Consider the following 20,523-nt stretch of genomic DNA (forward strand, 5'->3'; position numbering starts at 1 on the left):
TAAGAGCTGCTGTGAGAATCAAATGAGATAATTGTAAAGGGCTGAATAGGGCGCCAGCTATATCGTAAGCGCTCCATCCACTTTAAGCTGTAGTAGTAGTACTACTGTACATGGCATCTATACATAGCACATACATGCTCTGAGCCTTTGTCCATACGCATACGTACACAACATGTATAGTATCTGTTCATGGCGTCTGCGCATACATATGTCACACGCACGCGCGCGTGTGGCACTCCACGAAGATCCCCGGCCCCTAGCTCCGCTCCAAACGCGCGCCCCCCCCACCTCGGCTCCTGCCCAGCCCCCGCCACCGCCCTCGCTTAAGCCTCAGAGCTGCCGCAGCTGCCGCTGCTGCAACCGCTGCCATGGTGACGGATGTCGCGAGATCTGCCCCGCGCCGCCTCGTAGTTCTCTCAAGATCTGTGGGGGGTGGGGGGGGAAGGCGGAGGCACGTCGGGCCGAGGAGGGAGGGAGGGCCGGGGAAGGTGGGGGCCGTCGCTCAGTGCTAGCTGCTACCGCTGCTGCTTCCGGTGCGAGGTGCAGGCAGGCGGTCGGGCTGTCGGGCGGTGGGGACGGGGGAGCAGCCTCGGCGGAGTCAGCCGGGGGAGCGAGGCCGAGCGGAGGCGGCGGCGGCAGAGCTGGCCCCCGGAGCAGGTGACAGGGCTGGGGCCAGAGGTCCCCTCAGAGAGGGGGGGGGGGGGGGGGGGGGGGGGGGGGGGGGGGGAGGGGGACCGCGGGGGGCAACCCCCCCCCCCCCCCAAGCCAGAGGGGCGGGAGGCGGAGGCCCACCCCCGGAGAGAGAAGACGGGGAGGGGGGCTGGGGGGGGGGCGTCAGGCCCCGGCCCCCTCGTTAGAAGGACGGGGAGCTGGTGGTGGGGACGTACGGACAGACTGACGGACGCAGGCTCGCTCCCCTGCTGTCATTCCGCGGGGCGCAGGGACTGGAGGCTCCCTCCCTTCCTCTCCCCTCCCCCCAGGTGGGTTTGGGGCCGGGGGCGGCCCTGGGCAGGGGCTGCAGGAGCGGTGGAGGGAGCGTCTATCCCCACCCCCGCCCGGGTGACCCCCCCCTCCAGCCCAGGTGACCCCCCTCCCCGCTCGGGTAACCCCCCCATCCCGAGGCTGGGGCAGGTGGGGGGGCGGGGGAGGGCAGGAGCGCAGCTGCGGCGGGGATTTCGGGAGGCGAGGAGCTGGTCTTGGCTTCCTCGGGAACACTTGTGGGGGAGAGGGCAGCTGGAGGTGTGTGTTGGGGGAGGAGGAGGAAGAGGAGAAAAAGAAGGGAGGAGGTTCTGGTCCTGCTCGCTGGAGGGAGGGAGGTACTCTCTCCCCCAGGCTGAGCGGGGGCGGCCTTCGCTGGAGCCGAGAGGAGGGAGCATCTTAGAGCTGGCCCCGGCTTCGCATCTTCCAATCCCATTCCTTTGCTTTGGAAGGACCAGGATTCCTGAAACAGAAAATGGTGCCTTTGCTTAATAAGCCAGCCGTTCGAGGGAGGGGGAGGGGGAGGAAGTTCCCTTTTAAAATGGGCCATTTGGTTAGGACAGTCAGAAGCTCGGGGCTGGGAATGAGTCTCACCCCACGAGTGTCCTGGGCGACGCTGCCTCGCTCGCCTGCCCTTCCCCTTTTCACTGGATGTGGTAGAGGGTTCGAGATGAAGGGGTGGTTATGTGGTTGAATGAGAAGGTAATCCCAGTGACAGCGAAGTGTAACCAAAAACCTGTCCTCAGCTTCTGCTGGATTTGATCCACCCTGGTCTGTGTGGCATGAAAGTTTTATTGGGAGGTAATCTGCTACTGGGGTCTGATTGCTTGGGGGCAGTGCAACAAGACAGAACACTGGCCACCTTGTAAAGTACCCTCTCATCCTCACTAGGAGGTCTGTGACAGGTGCTTTCAATCCATCTTGCCTTATGTCTGTTTCTTGGACTAGCCTGGTCACTGAGAGTGAAAACAGTTGGACACAAAGGTGGACCACTTAGATCATTCTAAGAGCTAGGTCGAATCCCATGGCATCTGGGTCGGGAACCTCTACAGGAGAGGGATCACTTAACACATTGTCACCTTCCCCACCCCCACTCCTCTGAAGCACATCATTGCCTGCTATTGTTTACCCATTCTTATGTGTATGCATCTTGTCACCATGAGATTATACAATCAGTCTTTGCCATTAAAGAGTTTACAATTTTATCTTTTTCTCTCCCCCACCCCATCCTACCGTGACCAGCAAAATCTTATGTGCACATAGTAGGAATTCAGTTTATATTAATTGAAAGAATGACCACTCTAAGTGAATAATCAGCTTTCTCACCTTCTGTCAAAGATGTCTTGATGCCTGTAAAGAAGAGAAGTGATTTGTCTAATTTATCGAACTCTTCTAAGTTTCTGGGAGGTAGCCAAGTAGTAGGACTAGGACCTCAGGCTAACATCTTTGAACTTTGCCATTAGGCATGCTTTATGCATTGTGGTTTGTATATTTTGTAATAGAGCTTTCACTTTTTCTGGGGTTCCTTCCAGCTCTAAATAAATTATCTTATGATTTTATGTTTCTCAGCCTTACTATGAAAAATAGGTATTAGGGGTGATTTATTTTATGATGGAAAAATTGAGGCACAGTAGCCAAGACCACAATATTTCTCTCTTGCCATTTTCTCATAATTTGCAGTTTTCTTTTCCTTTAGGTTCAACTCTTATTTACAATTATATTAGTAATAATAGGTAATGTTTCTATAATATTTAAGAATTTACAAAGCATATTCTTAACAACCACTCCATGAGGAAGATAATATAAGTATTATCTCCATTTCACACATGAGAAAACTAAGGTCCAAAGATGTTAAATAATTTGCCGAGTTTCACACAGTTTATATGTGGCAGAGTTGGGACTCAGACTCGGAGCTATTGACTGCAAATCCATTGTTTTTTCCTATATTACTCTTGCAATCTTAAGATGGTATCATTGGATCCTTGGAGAACCTGAGAGAGTGAGCCATTGCCAAAAATCTGGGGGTAATTGTGGATCAGCAGCTTAACATTAGTCCAGTGAACAGGTTGCAACCACTATGGTGGAAAAAAAAAAGAATGGAAATTATTTGTAAAGTCTATTTTATGGAGTATGCACCTCAGATACTCTTTTGTTAGTGGAAGGATCGCAAGAAGAAATGGTTTCAAAATAGGAATTAGGAAAGGGGATTTAAGTTGAGAGGGGTTTAAGTTAGGATAAATTATTATTATTATTTGCTTTTTGGAGGGGGGAAGGTAGGGCAATTGCTCTCTATTCACTGTGCCACCTAGCTGCCCCAAGGAGAAATTCTTAATAATCAAATGATCAAATATAGAACTACTTTTCCTGATGATTTTTAGAAACAAGAGAAGCAAAACTCTAGTTAGAATTGAGGTATATTTGGTTAAAGCTGTCTGGTGGTTTAATCTGGGGGGAAAATCACCATTTTTCCTCCTTATCCCTAATATTTTTATCCCTATGAAATCTTACTAAAATAAAAACAAATGGTAGCCTTGAAAGGAAAATGTTCAAAAACTGTTCATATGCACCTAAAATGCATGGGAAAAAAAATGTGGAAAGGAGTGTTTTTGTCAGGGCCTAATATTTAATAAATTTATTGTAGCAGCAGCTTTTTATGTTGTTCCACATTGTAGATAGTTATCCTCAGTAATGATGATGATGATGATGATAATGATAGCTTTCATTTATACAGTGCTTACTATGTGCCAGGCACTGTGTTTACAATTTCATTTGACCCTCACAGCAACTCTGATAGGTGGGTGCTATTATTATCCCCATTTGCAGAAAGTGAGACAGACAGGGATTAAGTGACTTGCCCAACATCACACAGCTAGTAAGTGTCTGAGGCCAGATTTGAACCCAGGTCTTCCTCATTTCAGACTGGAGTCTCTCCAATGCACCATCTAGCTGTCTTCAAGCCAGGAAGACTTGGGTTCAATCTTGCCTCTGATATATTGACATTTGGAAATCTGACTTTATAGTCTGTATCCTTATGATAGGATTGTTGTATGGTCTATCCTAAGGCCATAAATTGCAGAGAAGGTGCCAAACTATATTGTTAGAGAGTCTTTCCTCACTAGGGAATTCCCTATACCAATAAATTCACAGATCCAGTTCCTATTCTTTCATGAGGAGCAAATTGTGGAGCCCATGGCAATTGACTTGGCACTCTGAAATAATGGAATGGCTCGTTCAGAGAAAGTGCTAGTTTTAGAAATGGGGCTAGATGACAGTTAAGTGGACTCAAAGCAGATTGAAAGAGCAGACCTATACAATAGTGATTAATAAATCAGTGTCTTTATAGTTACAGGCATATGGTGACTTGCCCCAGGGAGCTCTTTTTGTCCCTCTTCTGATCAATATTTTTAACAGTGAATTGGATGAAAGGATAGATGGTATGCTTATCAAATCTGAAGATCACATAAAGCTGAGAGGCATATCTAACACAGAATCAGGATTTCAAAAGATCTCAGTAAGCTAACAATGGACTAAATCTAATAGATAAAATTAAATAGAGATAAAAATAATGTCCCATTTTAGATTTTTAAAATTAAATGTAAACTTCCTGGTGGAGGAGGTGTGGTTTAGATATCAGTTTAGGTTAAAAAGATATGGGGAGGTGGGGGTTGTATAGCCTTCAAGCTCATTACAAATTAGCATCATAGTGTGGCAGCCTAGAAAAAAGAATTTGATTGCAAGGTACTGTGCTATAGGATACAAAGACAGAAATGAAAAACCCTTTCCCTCAAAGAGCTTATATCCTATGAGGCAGAAACAACATTTTTAGAAAAACAAGGTTGTGCAAAAAGTACTGATGACTGTAGGAATCAGGAAAGACCTCTTTTGTCAGATTGAACCTGAGCTGTGCTTTGAAGGACACTAGGGATTCTAAGAGGCAGAGGTTTGAAGAGAGATCATGATAGGAATAAGGAACTGATCTTTGGCTATTTTAATAGAAGTATGTTAATTTAATAGAAGCATAAAGAAATTTCAGCCCCACCATACTCTGTTCTAGCCAGAACACTTCTAGAGATTTGTATCTAGTTCTGGATGTCACTTTTGAGCAAGAAGACTGACAAGCTAGACCAGGGGTGGGGAACCTGTGGCCTCAAAGCCATAGATTTCCCCATCCCTAATACAAGACCATGTCTCAAAACATGGATACAGTTACCAAGATAGTGAGAAGACTGGAAATCATATTATACAAGGGCCAGCTGAAACCAATCAGGATATTGAGCTTGGAGAGCATATTATTAGTTGTCTTCAGTTATTTGAAGGACTTTATGTGGAAGAGGGAGATTAAACTTAGAATAAGTAGGGCCCCAAAGGATAGAACTAGGTGCAGGGGGTAGAAGTTGCAGACTTCAGCATCATATAATGTGAAACTTCCCAATAATAAGAGCTCTCTAAAAGTAGAGTAGACTGCTTTTGAAGATAATTCCCCACCAGTGGAGGCCCTGGATCACAGAATTTTAAACTAGGAGAGAACTTAAACATCATCTAACCTAACATTTTTTTTAAGATAAGGAAACTGAAACACAAAGAGACTAGGTGATTTGTCACACACTGAAGAGAGCCAGGCTAACCCAATTCTTCTGATCTTAGATCCATTGCTCTTTCTACTACCCCCTAGACCTCCTTTCCACTACAGAGAGGATTGCTATTGAGGCATAGGTTAGACTAGATGACCTCAGACTGAAGAGCTAATGTAATACTGAGCCTAGCACAAAAGAAGTATCAAATTTCCTTCACATTTTATTGATCACTCAGTTCCTTATCCTTTATTTTTTTTTTGGTTTGTTTTAGGTTTCAATAAGTACAGGTTAGCTAGCTATGTGTTGGTCCATTGTTTTCATTTAGTTGTCCTATAAATGTGTGTGTGTGTGTGTGTATTTGTAATCTCTTTAGATTGTAAACTTCATGGGGCTAGAAGTTATTGTGCTATGTAATTCTCTTTATATGATGTCCAACACAGTATGAGTTTCAAATGGACACATAAAGGCTTTTTGATGATTATAGGAAATTTGAAAAGAGTCCTCAAAGAAAAGGAATGGGATTTGTAGCCTGGGAAAAAAATGGCTGTGGAGTTTAGAGGAGGACTTCTATTAAAGGTGGTGATATGAAAGACTCTAAATGAGCCTATTCCCTCCACCCCTGAAAAACATCTCAGAAATTATTTTATGAAGAGCACCTGAAAAACATCTCAGAAATTATTTTATGGGGAGCACCAGATAAAACAAAAGATTTAACAGAACTAAAAGAAAAGCACCAATAAGTTTCTCCAAATTCCTGGGACTCTACCAGGAAACTACCAGAAATCTGCAGATATCCTAGTCAGAGGGCATGCCAGATAAAGGAGTCTGAAATCAGTGCAATCTCTGGTTTTAATTCTTTTTTAATTTGACCAAAATTATTAGAACTAAAGGGTAGACAGGGGCAGCTAGGTGGCAAAGTGAATAGAGCACTGGCCCTGGAGTCAGGAGGACCTGAGTTCAAATCCGGCCTCAGACACTTAACACAAAAACTAGCCATGTGACCTTGGGCAAGTCACTTAACCCCAACTGCCCTCCCAAAAAAAAACACAAGAAAAAAAAAGAACTAAAGGGTAGAGCAAAAATAAAAAAGAATCCACATGTCATCCACTACCTGAAAGAATCCCCAAATTCAGCATGTATAGAAATATCATAATCCAAGTCCCGAACTTTCAGGTCAATAGAAAATAATACAAGTAGCTAAAAAGGAAAAATCAAATACCAAACAGCTAAGTCAGTATCACACAAGATTATGAAGCAGGTGCTTAAAGGAAAAGAAAGCTTGGAATCCAGTATACTGAAAGGCAGAAATAGATGGCATATAAACAAAAATAATTTATCCCAAAAAACTAAGTATAGCCTTATAGGGGGAAAAATAGACCTTTGATAGAAGACTTTGAATGATTTCTGATGAGAAACCCAGAGCTGGGTAGACATTTGAGAAATTTAAATGAGGTTAAGTGGTGATCAAGTACTTTTTTTTCCAATAGTGGGAAAGAAGCCATTGTTCCTTCAGAATCTATATCTTCAGAACTTAAAGGGTAAGCAAAAAAAAAAAACTCAAGAAATGGGAGTAGTTTTGTGCTATGGCTTGTTTTAAAAAAAGAGGAAAATACACAAGTTGAGATATGAAGAAGAGAGAAAATTATTTCTCATAACTGGGATGCATCAAAAAAATATTAACATGAGGTTAGGAAGAAGTTCATTTCATGAACTTCTTATATAATTTTTGTAAACACAGTTTACTGTAGAAGTACATTAAAATCAATAGAGAAATAGATGGGAACAGGGAATGGGAAAACTTGGAAGGGAATAATCACAAGCAAAGTAAATTTCAGCAACATAGACTGAGTATGTAACAGGACTAAAAGGATAGAGAGGATAAGATTCAGTAATCTGGATCTGGACTACAATCATAGTACTCCAATTGTAAGTTACTAATTTTGATCACATCTTCATTTTCTCACTTTTTGTCCAGAGAAAGATTTTTGGGGAGAGAGGAAACAATGTAAGAGAGGAAAAATAGCACCTAAATAATAATTATGGGTGTAAATGGAATGAACTCACCTATAAAACAGAGGAGGGTTATGAATAAACTAGGAAGCAGGATCCAAAATGTTGTTTTTACAAGAAATACTCTTAAAAAATAAAGATACACATACAGTTAAAACAAAGGGCCAGAGTATGCCCTATATATACACTTATATGTCAAGTGAATCCAGGAAAAAAGAGGCAATGATCATGATTTCAGACAAAGGAACAATAAAGATAGACATAGTCAAAAGAGATAAAATCTGGAAAGCTACATCATGCTTAGAGATATTGTATATCTTGCAACAATAAATACATATACATACATACACACATACATGTGTGTAACAAATGACATAGCTATCATTTAGCTGCCCTTTTTCCCCAAAGAAAAATAACAATATACTAAAACTTTTGGAATGCATCTAAAACAATGATTAGGGGAAAATATGTATATTTGTCAATACTTGCATCAAGAAAAGAGAGAAAGGAGAGCAGTGAGTTGGGTGTATAACTAAAAATAACAACTAATGGATAAAATTAAAAGCCAAATAAACACAAAATAGAAATGATTAACAAAAAAGAGATAAAAAATGGAATTGATTAATGAAACTAGGAGCTGATTGGTTTTTTTTTAAGACAAGTAAAATAGACAAACCATTAGCTATTTCAGTTTTTTTTCAATAGAGGAAAAACAAATTACCAAAGTAAAAAATGAAAAAGAATTCATAAGTGAAAAGGAAATAGAGGAAATTGTTAGAAACTATTTTGCCCAACTATATTCCAACTATATAAACAAAGCATAAATGAAATCATTGTATATAAAAATGTAAAATAATTTAAACAATCCATTATCAGAAAAATAACTGAACTAATAACAAATATAAAAAAATGTCCCAGACCTAAATGGATTTAAAAGTTAATTCTATCAAACATTCAAAGAACATCCAATATGACATAAATGGTTTGCAGAAAAATCTGGGTTTGGGAGATAATATTTTGTTAATCTGTGAAGGTTTGTTATAGATATCTATAGAGGCTTTACTTTGACATATAGAAATGCTAAGAAAATCTTGTAGATTTTCAGAAATGCCAATATCATAATAAAATTTGGGGGGGGGGAGAAGGTGAGGCAGCTGATTGTGGCAACTTTTGTGGTGTCTTAGACTATTACTAGTAAGAGTCTAGCCCAGATACTAGCCATTGCATTTATCATTATCCTTGTGCTTCTAGAACTTTAGTCTGATTTTAGGCTACAACTTAATGTAACAGACATAATTTTTACTGCATGTCAAATACAGGAAAATGGTAAAAGACAGCAAGCTTTCTATAGTATGATCTTAACTTCACTAAAGCATTTTGATATCATCAGTAGACTGGGGGAGGGAGCAGCTATTTGACTAGCCAGAGTTCATCAGAACAGTACAGTAGCAATTGGTCATGTCAAAATCAATGATTCCCTGTGAATCAAGTTTGGTCCAACATTATTCAGCCATTGGCCAATCTAGAAGGTACTAGCAAAAAATCTTTTATTATCTGAGAAACTTCCTGCTAAAGTTAATAACATATGGAAGCCTTTGAAGTATTAATCTAGCAGCTAAGATACACACATACACACATTTACTTACTGATGGCAGTCTCAAATAAGACATTTGAAGATTGTGGATTGAAATGACTTTAAGAATTGGTGGAACCATCAGCCGAAGAAACCTGGCACACCTACTAGTACCAAGGAAACTAAATACAGGCAATCTTCACATCATCTTGAACATTACTAAGTTACTCATCTCATGCTGGCTAAAAAAGGACTTCCATAGTGACTCCAACATTAACAAATTCTCTGGAAATTAATTTTCCTTCAGCAGTGTTAGCCTGGACACATAGGAGAGTAAGAAGAAATTCTAGTTGCTTCTGTGCTTGGGTCAGAGCCCTTTTAGGAAAATGAAGCAGTAGTTCTATCTCAGTCACTTTGAGTTAGGAACTGTCACATGTACCTCAGTCAAGTACATCTCTCATTGGACAGGGAACCATCTGGAGTGACCAAAAAGAATGTACCTCACTTAGGAGGGATGAATGAATGAAGTATACTGAAGAGGATTTTCATTTCCTGTTTCTTCTGTTGTGAGTTCTGCCTCTAGTAAAGAAGAGTCTGAAGATGAATTGTAATGTTAGAATACATCTTCTTAATTAATAGACACATTACATTTACTTTTTGTTGTCTTTATTCACACATTCACCAGTTTTCAGTTACTGAGTCATGTAAACTTCTCATTTCGACTCTCAGCTCATCTGTGGCAAAAGAGGGTAACTGCAGGCTATTCCGTGTGTAGGAGAGATCCTTGCTCTTTTGATTTCTGATAGTTCTAGGCATACAGCACAGTGAAAAGCAGGAGTTCTAGTGAATTCTGACTCCTGGGCAGCCCACAATAGGAAAACATATCAAGAAGGCCACTATGCATTTAGGAAAGTTCATGTAGTGGAGGACCAGTTGAATATCAATCAATCAGCAATTATTAAGTGCCTACTCTGTCACATTGTTGTGCCAGGCACTGAAATGCAAATTCAAAAGCAGTCCAGCTCTAGCTCTTATGCAGAAGCTCTACAAGATTTGGTATTGTCTATCTTACTTGATGACAAAACATAGTAGAAAGCCCTGGGTTAGTAGTCAAAAAGCCTAGATTTAAATTCTAATGTCCTAGGCAAGTCTCTTAATGTCTAAGTCTTAGTGTTCTCATCTACAGAATCAAGATAATATATTCCCATAGGGTTATTATAAGAAAATACTTTCTAAGGAGTTAAATAGATGTGAATTATTATGAAGCTAAGACCTGGATCTACCACAGATGACACAGCTGACTAGTTGAGAAATGTCATCAATTGTGAACCACCTATTAGGACATGACCAATAAACCAGTGTAGTGTTTATCTCAACACAGTTTCCCTTCGAATAGTACACCAGGGCAGGGTAAATAGTGATGCTGAAGTGAGACAACTGTAAATTGCTAGAATAGAAGAAATGTAAATGACAGACTCTAAAGACTAGTTTCATTTGGTAGGTCAGCAAATCCTTAGTGTCCATTAGGAGAGGAAAACCAAACGTATGAGACATAATACTTCTCCCAATGGTGCTTTTGATTTGTAGGAACAAGAAATAGACATGTGGGGGCGGCCAGGCAGCACAGCGAGTAAGAGCACCGGCCCCAGAGTCAGGATGACCTGGGAATCCGGGCTCAGACACTTAGCACACACCCAGAAACATCTGGCCGTTTCACCTTGAGCAAGTTACTTAACCCCGATTGCTTTAAAAAAAACAAAAAAGAAACAGACATGTGAAAATGTCACTAATGATACTTTTGCAGTTCAAAAGATCTATAATTTCATCACTGCTTATTCCTACCAGCAATGGAGATTGCAATGCCCTCATGCATGGTAGTTTATTGAGTTTCTAGGAACAAAAAAATTCATATTCATAACCTGATGGCCATTTTTTTTGCTACACTTAGGTAGGATCTCACATAATATTTCTGAGCCCATATACAAAGCTTTTCCCAGTCTGGTTGAATCTGCTTTGCAAGCATACGTTAAAAAAATCTGTTAAAATTTTTTTGTAATAATCTAAAACTATGGTTACCTCCATGCTGCAATGAAGTACAGAAGGAATAAAATATGTGAAACAAGTAATAATGCCATAAATGATGCCAAATAAAATATATGTTATTATTTACTCATTTCAGACTTCTCATTACTCCACTTGGGGTTTTCTTGGCAGAGATACTCGAGTGGCCTGCCATTTCCTTCTCCAGCTCATTTTACAGATGAAGAACTAAGGCAAACAGGTTTAAGTGACTTGCCCAGGGTCGTGCTATTGTTGTTATTTGTAGCTAGTAAGTTTCTGAAGCCAGATTTGAACTCAAGAAAATAAGTCTTCCTCACTTCATGCCCAGTGCTATCCACTGTGCCACCTAGCTGCCCAATAAGTTATATAGATAAGTGCAAAGTGACATGTGGTAAATAACAGTACCAGACATACTAGCTTGTCATTTATCAGTGAGGAATATTGTTTCTTTTTTAAATCTTTGGACCATCATAAATTATTTCAGGAGATAGTCCTAAACCAAGTCTTTATGTGCTTAGTGTGAAAAGCACGTTGGTCTCAAACTAGTTATTGCCAGTCACTGTTGCTACACCGTGATTCTTGTCAGCTATAGTATCTTTAAAAATGGATGATGAGATAAATGTAGATTATATGGTCTTGATAGATCTTTATTAATTTTAACCAAGGGCTATTGCATTGTATCCATCCAGAACAAAGAAAGTATATACTATGTTCAGAAGAGATATGAGACATGGTGGGTCACTTTCTCTGATTGATGCACAGCAATTGAAAATAGACTTAAATTGTATTAGAAAGTCTTGAAATTAGGCGAAATGTCTTACTATTTAATTAGGGACAGGTGAATGAAGTTTCATTATCTCTTTTTCTAGATAACTTTAAGATCTAATGAGACTATTATCTGGATTTGCAGCTTGGAAAGTAGGGGAAAGACAGCAGCATTCTGCAAGAGTCACAATCATATATAGGCCACAGGACTGTAGTATTTAGAGCTGGAAAGTCACCAAAGGGTCATCTAGTCATTTTACAAATGAGGAAACAGACCCAGAGTACTGAAGATACTTGTTCAAGGTCACAAAGGTAGTAACAGGGCCACAATCCAAATCCAGGCTTTTGACTGCAAATCCAGGGTCCTTTCCACTGCAGAATGCTGACACTCTGAGTAGTCAGTAAACAAGCATTTATTAATTGCTTACTGTATGCCAGACATTCTGCTAAGTGCTGAGATACAAAGAAAGGCAAAAAGAGTCCCTGACTATCCTCAAGGAACTCACACTAATGGGGAATACAAACATGACAATGACTTAGGACATATAACATGTCACAGAGGGGAAGACACTTGTAGTCGAGTGGCCGGGAGGCCAGGAAAGGCCCGGAGAAGGTGAATATTGAACTGAGTCTAGGAAGTGAGTGAAACTAAGAGGGAAATGAAGAGGAAGGACATTCCAGGCATGAAGACAGCCAGTGCACAGGTGCAGATGCAGTGAAAATGTAGAGATAGGACCCGCTAGGTGGCGCAGTGAGTAAACCACTGGCCCTGGAGTCGGGAGGACCCGATTTCGGTTCCGGCCTCAGACACTTAACACAAAAACACTAGCCGTGTAACCTTGGGCAAGTCACTTAACCCCAACTGCCCTCCAAAAGGCAAAAAAAAAATGTAGAAATATATTCAGGGAACAGTAAATAGGCCAATGTTGCTAGATTGTAGAGTTCATGAAGATGGCAAAGGTATTAAGGGCCAGATTATGAAGAACTTTAAATGCCAAACAGAAGAGTATATATTTGATATTGGAAGTAATGGGGAACCACTGAAGCTTATCAGACAGGTGGGTGACATGGTCAGATCTGTGCTTTAGGAAAATCACTGTGGCAGCTATTGGGAAGATGAATTTGAGTGGGGAGAGAAATGAAGCAGGGAGACCAATTGAAAGGCTGTTGCAGTATTATTCCAGGTGAAAGGTGAGGGCCTGGATTAAAGTGGTGGCTTGGTGAGGGGAGAGAACGGGATTGTTAAGAGATGTTAAGGTAGAGCAATATGATTTGACAAGGGCTGTGAAATATGGGATGAATAAGAATTAGGAATTGAGAATGACACCTAAATTTTGAACCTAGGTGACTGGGAAAATGGTGGTGTTTTCTTCAGTAATAGAAAAGCTGGAAGGATGGGAGAATTTGAGGAGAAAAATATTAAGTTCTGATTTGGCCACATTGTGTTTGAGATGCCCACAAAACATCAATTTCAAGCTGTTTTTAAAAGGTGTTTGTTGATTTGTGACTAATTCAGGAGATGCTCCTAGAACTTCATACAGAGCTCTGGGAGTCATTTGCTGAGGTGATAATTGAACCCATAAGAACTGATATCACCAGATAAGGTAGTTTAGAGGGAAAAGTAAAGAAGGCTCAGGACAGAACATAGTGGGCATGATGTGAATGAAGATCTAGCAAAGAAGACTGAAAAAGCTTCGAAGGTAAGGCTGCACAGAAAGAAAAGCAAGGAAGAGCAGTATTACAAAAACCTAGAGGAGAGAGAATATTCAGGAGGTGATTGTGTCAGATGCTGCAGAGAGGTCAAAAAGGATGAGGGTTGGGGGGGGGAACAACTTAAATTTGGCAATTGAGATCATTGGCAACTTTGGAAAGGCTAGTTGAAGTTGAATGATAAGGTCAGAGGGGAGGAAGTAGAGGCACTTAATACAGATAGATTTCTCAAGAAGTTTAGCTATTAAGGGAAAGGGAGATAGCAAGTATCTGGAGAATAGGGAGATAGCTGGAGAAGACAAAGGTAAATGGGGTCAGGCATGCATATAAAGGGAGTCACCTTAGGGAAAAGTGCCACCTCCTCATCTGCGACCAGAGTGAAGAAGAAAATAGGTTGGGAAAATGTCTGTTGTGAGATAAGAAGAGGGAAGATTTTATATAGTAAAGCAGTATTGGTTAAACTTTAGGGAGAAGAAAGTCATACTCCTTAGGTGCTTGAGAATCTAAAGATATTTTTCTCTCTTTTTGCCTAACCTCTGACCTCTCTGTTCCTTCCCCGACATATCACAAGAATACAGCTTACTAAAACAACAAATGAGGTGTGGCCCTGAATGCTATGACTTTATGATTCTCACTGATTGGGACCATGGGTTTCAATCCTGTTGACTGGGTAGGGCTGGGTGACTCGTGGGCAACTTGGCTGTAGCCCTATGTTTGAGCCAAACCTGGGTGTGGGCCCTTTGGGTCAGGGGCTGGGCTGAAGGGGAACCTGCCAAGAATACCACGCCTGGCTCATTAGTGGATGTCTGGGGATGCCTTTGAAGATGAAACACTCCATAAATGCCCATTGTTTCTGTTTTTTTGGATAAATGAGAACTTAAATCTGTGGAGTCTGTCCATCTGTCTCATTTACTGCCCTCAAAAATTTTGCTGAGACCTGAAAAGAATAGGAAAATACAAAACTGAATATGTTTTTTGACCAAAAAATCCCCAAATTCATCAAACCCCTGATCTTTTAAGTTGTAAATAGAATCCCTGCCTTCCCACCTTTCAAATTTTTGCATTTGGATGCACTTTGTCTTGACCTGTTCTTTTGGTTTGGGGTGTGTGTCTCTCATTCCCAGACTCCAAAAGAATGCCAGCATCTGGCGTATGTTTAATTGCTGAATAAGCTGCTGGATGATACATGCCTCCCCTAGGCAGAGAGGACTGGCTGGCTCAGGCAGCTCTGAACCCTCTTTTCATTATTCTACTAAAGAGGAACTCCTGGGGCCACCCCATGACCTAAAGGAGTGGGAGAAAGGACCTGCTCTGTACCTTTCCCTCATGGTTTTCACTGCTCCACCTTCTAAGGAATGTTCTTCCTAGACAATGCTCCTACTTTTATATGAGCTGATAGTGGGGTCAGCAGAATACCTTTGAAAAGAGGGGCAGAATCTTATAGTAGGTGACACATGAAACAGCTTACACAAGTTTAGGAGCAGTAAGATATCCAACACTTGCCAATACTTTGTCATTGAACTGTACTTCTGTATAATGTATTGATCTGCAGCTGGTAAATATTGATTTGCAGGTTGTTGTTTTTTTTTTGCTTAGGAATTGGGGCCCCTTCATAACAGCAGGGCCCAAGCCATACCCAGGTTGCTACCTTGCTTCATTTAGCTCCCCTCCACCGGTTGAGAAACAGCAGCTGTGACCATGGGCAACATCTTTGGAAACCTCCTGAAAAGCCTGATTGGGAAAAAGGAGATGCGCATCTTGATGGTAGGGTTGGATGCTGCTGGGAAGACTACCATCCTATACAAGCTGAAGTTGGGGGAGATTGTTACCACCATTCCTACCATAGGTATGAATCATGGGCCAGGCTTCCTACCCTTAATTCCTCAGCTTTAGCACACTGACTTTTCAGTCTTTTGGCTTAAGAGGCAGGAAGGGTGTCCCTTTTTCCACACATATGCCCAACAGGTCTATAAAGCATGGGGGTGCAAGGCAGTTCCCCAGCAGGTGTTAGAGCTGCCATTCTGATCATTACCTACTCTTCATGCTCCCCTATGTAAGAAGTTCCTCTGGCTGGCACAGGGTAGCCACCTTCGGGCGCTGGGGGTGGTTTGCTCTCTGTCTTGTTTGGAAATCAGGTGGAGGACTTTGATGTTCCTGCCAGGGGCTTGGCATGGCTTAGAAGTAGAATCTCTGTGGCCCCAGCCCTGGTTATAAAGCTTGCAGTGGGAGGGAAACTATTTGTCAAACTGGATGGGGTGGAGGAGGCACAATTCATCAGCTGCTTTGGGATTTGAGATTCCTGATTTTCATCCTACATTCAAGACATGCCCCTTCCCTACTTGCTTCCAAGCCAGTCCCACATCTCAGCCAAGGAAGCTAACTTGTAGGGTCTGATCCTAGTTCATCTTTTCCTATGGTAAGAATAGATAAAGGTCTTAAGGAGATAGGGGCTGGACAGTTAGCTTGAGTCACCTTCATTCAGATAGCTGTAAATAGAGTGATTACCCTCCTGTCCCCTCTCTTCTGGACCCTTGCTTGGCTTTTTTTTTTCCTCTTAGGACCCCCTGGGTATCAGGAACCCAGAAAACACTAATTCTCACTGGGGTCATGACCAGAGCATGGCAGGAATAAGCCTATTGGAGCACCATTCCTAGGTATACCTGTCTGGTTCTCCACAGGCTTCAATGTGGAAACTGTTGAATACAAGAATATCAGCTTCACAGTCTGGGACGTGGGCGGCCAGGACAAGATCCGACCCCTCTGGAGACACTACTTTCAGAACACCCAAGGTATGGGGAACTGGATTGAGAAGGAGGCTAAAGTGTTTTGGGTGCATACAAACACAGAAATTACCTCTCTGTGAACAAACGCCTCAGAGTAATGGCATCTAGCCTCAAGTTTTGCTGCAGCTCCCTAGGGTGGAGTGAGGGGGAGGAGTAAAATTTTTCAGAGGGAAGAAGAAGTTGGGATTGAAAAGAAAGATGGCCGTTTCTCCATCCTATACAGCAGATGCTCTGCCTCTCTAGGTTTGATCTTTGTGGTTGACAGCAATGATCGGGAAAGAGTGAATGAGGCAAGAGAGGAACTGATGAGGATGCTGGCCGAAGATGAGCTCCGGGACGCTGTGCTACTTGTCTTTGCAAACAAACAGGTGGGAGTATATGCTGCCATTCACCTCCCTTCCCCCCACCCTGCCAAAAAAAAATGGGGAATGGTTATCTTGAGCATAGGTGGGATAGAGCCCAGAGAGACCCGTTCTTAGCAACCCTTGTGAAAGTGTTCCCAGTTGTAGAAGTGTGGAAGAAGGGAGCAGCCAAGTTCTTTTTCTCCCTGTTCCCCAACTCAATCTTATTGAACAGATTTGGGAGCATCAAGCAGCTGAGGCTCTAGGGATTTTCATAGTATAGAAGAATTACTTCAAACTTCTCTTCTTACTGTTTACTTTAGCAGATTTACCTTCCTTCTAGGATCAGGAAGGTCCTTATTACCTGTCCTCTAATACCCATTCCTGCAGGGTTGTTTTGATCTTCCAGATAATGCCACCTGACCTGGATATCTACTTTAACCAATATATTTTCTTATTACTAATGATATCTCAATGATATGAGTCTACATTCCCTTGGGCTTCTGCCTATAGGTTGTCTCTATCCAAGACAATTTTTTAATATGTTCCTGTTATGGGCATCTCCAGAATATTAGAGGAAGAAATGGCATCCAAGGTGCCTTTCATGGGTAACAACTCAACAAAATGCCCCTAGAATTCCTGATTCCTTTTTTCCTATCTACCTCTGTTCACCAGGATCTGCCTAATGCCATGAATGCAGCTGAGATAACGGACAAACTGGGCCTGCACTCTCTTCGTCACCGTAACTGGTACATCCAGGCCACCTGTGCCACCAGTGGGGATGGGCTATATGAAGGCCTGGACTGGTTGGCCAACCAGCTCAAGAACAAGAAGTGAGCGCCAGCCAGTGCCCACCCCCACCTCCCTCCCAACATGCACCCACTCTCCACCCCATTGTAAGTGTGGTGAGGACCCCAAGTACTATGTCCACATGTCTAGCAAGAGCCTTGCCCACTCTCCCTGACAGCTGACACGATCAGTCTTGTTTCCTAATTGCTGTCCTGATGATTATTTGCTCCAATTTATTGGATCTAAAACTAAACAAAATAGAGTGTTAGGGTTTCATGGAGTGGCCCCCATATTTTCACCACTCCCCCAGAGTTTTTATGGGGAGAGGCTTCTCTGCCTTTGCTTGATTTGGCTCTGATTGTTGTGCTCTTGGCAACCAAGTTCCCTCCCTGCCTCCACAAGCCACTCCCTTACTCCTTTGTCCCTCCCCTTCTGCTTCTACATGGAAATTGCACGGGCCTCTGTGTGTGTGTGTATGTGTGTGTGTGTGTATGTGTGTATGTATGTGTGTGTGAATGTATATACATGTATAGAGAAATATATAAGACGGGGCTAGGGAGATGGACAGAGTTGGGGCAGGCATAGTTCAGGGCATAAGACTTCCCCTCACCTGTCCCTCTCACCTTGCCAAGGAGGATGAAGGGGAAAAAGTTTGATCTGAGTTGGGTTAGGTTACCCCGGGAGTCTCTGTTGTCAGTCAGTTCTGGACCTCTTTCTTCTGGTCTTCTGGCTGGTGAGTCTCATTGGTTTCCCTGAACGCGTGGCTTTCTTCTTCTACTGTTAGCCTTGGAGACAGACGACTTCTCACCCTTCAATTCTAGATTCTCCTACTAAGCATAGGGATGGCTAATGATGAGGACTGAGTTGGGGAGTGAGGAAGAGAAAGCCTTGCTTTTCATTTTCATCTTCTTTGACTGTTGGCAGGTGAAGATGCATATTGGATAAGTGACTTCTAAGATGCCATACTCCTGCCTCTACCCCCTACTTCCATATTCCTATTGGGAGAACAGTTCACTCACCTCCAGTCACCAATCCTCCCCATCCCCAGCAGTCCTACTTCTGGTCTCTCCAAGTTTAGCTGATTTGCTTTGTGGAGAGTGTGAAATGGGTTGCCTCTACCTCCATCCTCTTCTTCTCCATCTCTTTCCTCTTCTTCATGGCTTCTCCAACCCAGGGACCACTGAAAGATGAAGATATTCTTCTTATTTCTGGGCACTCAGACAACCCTCCCCACCTTTTATCCATTCCCCAGCTACATTTTTCTCCTACACTCATAATTTGGTCTGGATAGTGGAGTGTAGTTTGATATCTAAGGTTACTGAAATGAAAATGGGAACTAGTGGGAGTCAATCTGCAGTGCCCCCCCCCCTCCTTATTACATTGGTGTGATTTTGTTTTTTTAAATCCCTGCTGCTATACTCCCTTTCCAAGACTATAGGAGGTACCAAACAACTGAGTTGTGAACGAGGAGGCCCTGGCCCTGTCTGCCCAAGGTTTCTGTGAAACCTAAGGCTGCTTTTTGAGCTCCTGTGTGTGCTGGCTGCGCCCTGAGCTCCAAGACAGCCCCTGTAACACACCCTCCCTCTAGAAAGTTGGGGCCCCCATGGGAAGCTCTCTACAGCCTTCCCCGTATAGGGCCCCTCTCTAGGTAGGGTGGTTTGTTGTCTTTTTTTTTTTTGCCCTGGAAAGGAGATCCTTCCCCTCTGTCGGTCTGCCAGGAATGCCCTTCCACTCCCATTTTAATCCTCACTGCAGCAGACAAGTCAGCATGCCCTCTGTCCCCTCATCTTCCCCAGATTGAACTGTGACGAGAGTTTCCTTGGGGGTAGCTCCCCCTTTTGCCAGTTACTTAGGGAATAATTTATTCAGGATGTGTTGGGTGTTTGCAAGTTGTCCTTCTCTCTGGGCCTTTGTGTGTTTGTTGATGGAGAGGGATTGGGGTTTCTGGTTTGTTTTTCTGTTTTAAAAACTGTGCCCTGTCCCTGGGAAAGCATTAAGACTTCCGTCTTTTGCTTTACTTATTTGTCCTTGCCTATCTTTTGTCTCTTTTCTCCTTTCTTTCCTCCTTATCTCTATCTCTTTGCTCTCTGCACTTCTGATTTCTTTGGTTTCCTTGCACTTGATGGTGACTTTGTCTTCCTAAAATTTTCCTTACCCTTCTCTGCTCCCTGAGTTGTCCTAGCTTTGGGTCAGGCCAAATAGGCCAAATTGAGGATCTTATCCCATTCCCCTTCTTTCTTTGAAGAAATGTGCCTGGGAGAATTGGAAAATAGCTTTTTCCAGCTGAATCCCAAAGCCTCTTCCTGAAAGGGTTTCTTTATAAATAACGGCAGTGATGGGACAAAGAAAGAGAACCTTTTGGAGGCAGGGCCTCCCTATGGAAACTCCCAAGGACATTGCTTCACACCTTATACATTTCTATTCTGAAGACCCTCTCCCCTCAACCACTTGGGAGGGTTGTGAAAAGACACTGCTGATTGCCTTGGCTGCTTTTGCCTCTGGGGAGCCTTCCTCCATATCCCCAGGGTGGGGCATCATCTCGGCATTCCTGCTGTCCTGGATCTCTCTCTCCCAGGATTGGGCATTTCATTCAGATGAATGCTTCTTCCCTACCCCCACCCCCCTGGTGGATTTAATTTTCCATATTCTCTGGCTCCAGACTCCCCCTTCCCTGGGGACATTCCCCCAGCCCCCAAGTCTGTGTGTGGTGTTACAGTGTTTACTGCAGTTCTGAACTGGTTTTTCTCTTTTTCCTCCTCTGGAATATAGATTGTACATGTTTAACAAACCATCTCTCTTATTGCTCAAAATGTGGGATACGCAATGACTGTGACCCTGGTTGGATATTAAACATGTTTTATGTAGCTTTGGACTGGACCATCCTCTCTTTCATACAGCGGCAAATGAGACACGACTTTGGGGTGAGGAAGGTTACCATT

General features: G+C 42.6%; 1 protein-coding gene across 1 annotated transcript; it reads left to right on the forward strand.

Annotated features, from left to right (window-relative positions):
• Positions 1 to 491: 491 nt before the first annotated feature.
• ARF3 (ARF GTPase 3) lies at positions 492 to 20,448 on the forward strand. The gene is made up of 5 exons (XM_069092633.1): positions 492 to 657; positions 15,268 to 15,517; positions 16,350 to 16,460; positions 16,698 to 16,822; positions 17,471 to 20,448. The coding sequence occupies exons 2-5, from the start codon at positions 15,370 to 15,372 to the stop codon at positions 17,630 to 17,632; spliced, it is 546 nt and encodes a 181-aa protein (XP_068948734.1). The 5' UTR covers positions 492 to 657; positions 15,268 to 15,369; the 3' UTR covers positions 17,633 to 20,448.
• The last annotated feature ends 75 nt before the right edge of the window (positions 20,449 to 20,523 follow it).

The sequence above is a fragment of the Petaurus breviceps genome, unplaced genomic scaffold (genome assembly GCF_028583685.1).
Source record: "Petaurus breviceps papuanus isolate PSGF00001 unplaced genomic scaffold, PetGlider_PUasm1.0 191, whole genome shotgun sequence".
NCBI classification, from domain to species: domain Eukaryota; kingdom Metazoa; phylum Chordata; class Mammalia; order Diprotodontia; family Petauridae; genus Petaurus; species Petaurus breviceps.

Bases quoted from the DNA above. Each gene is read 5' to 3' on its own strand.
- ARF3 (XM_069092633.1), top strand. From the start codon at position 15,370: ATGGGCAACATCTTTGGAAACCTCCTGAAAAGCCTGATTGGGAAAAAG. The intron at 15,518-16,349 runs GTATGAATCATG...GGTTCTCCACAG, and splicing joins TACCACCATTCCTACCATAG to GCTTCAATGTGGAAACTGTT. The intron at 16,823-17,470 runs GTGGGAGTATAT...TCTGTTCACCAG, and splicing joins TTGTCTTTGCAAACAAACAG to GATCTGCCTAATGCCATGAA.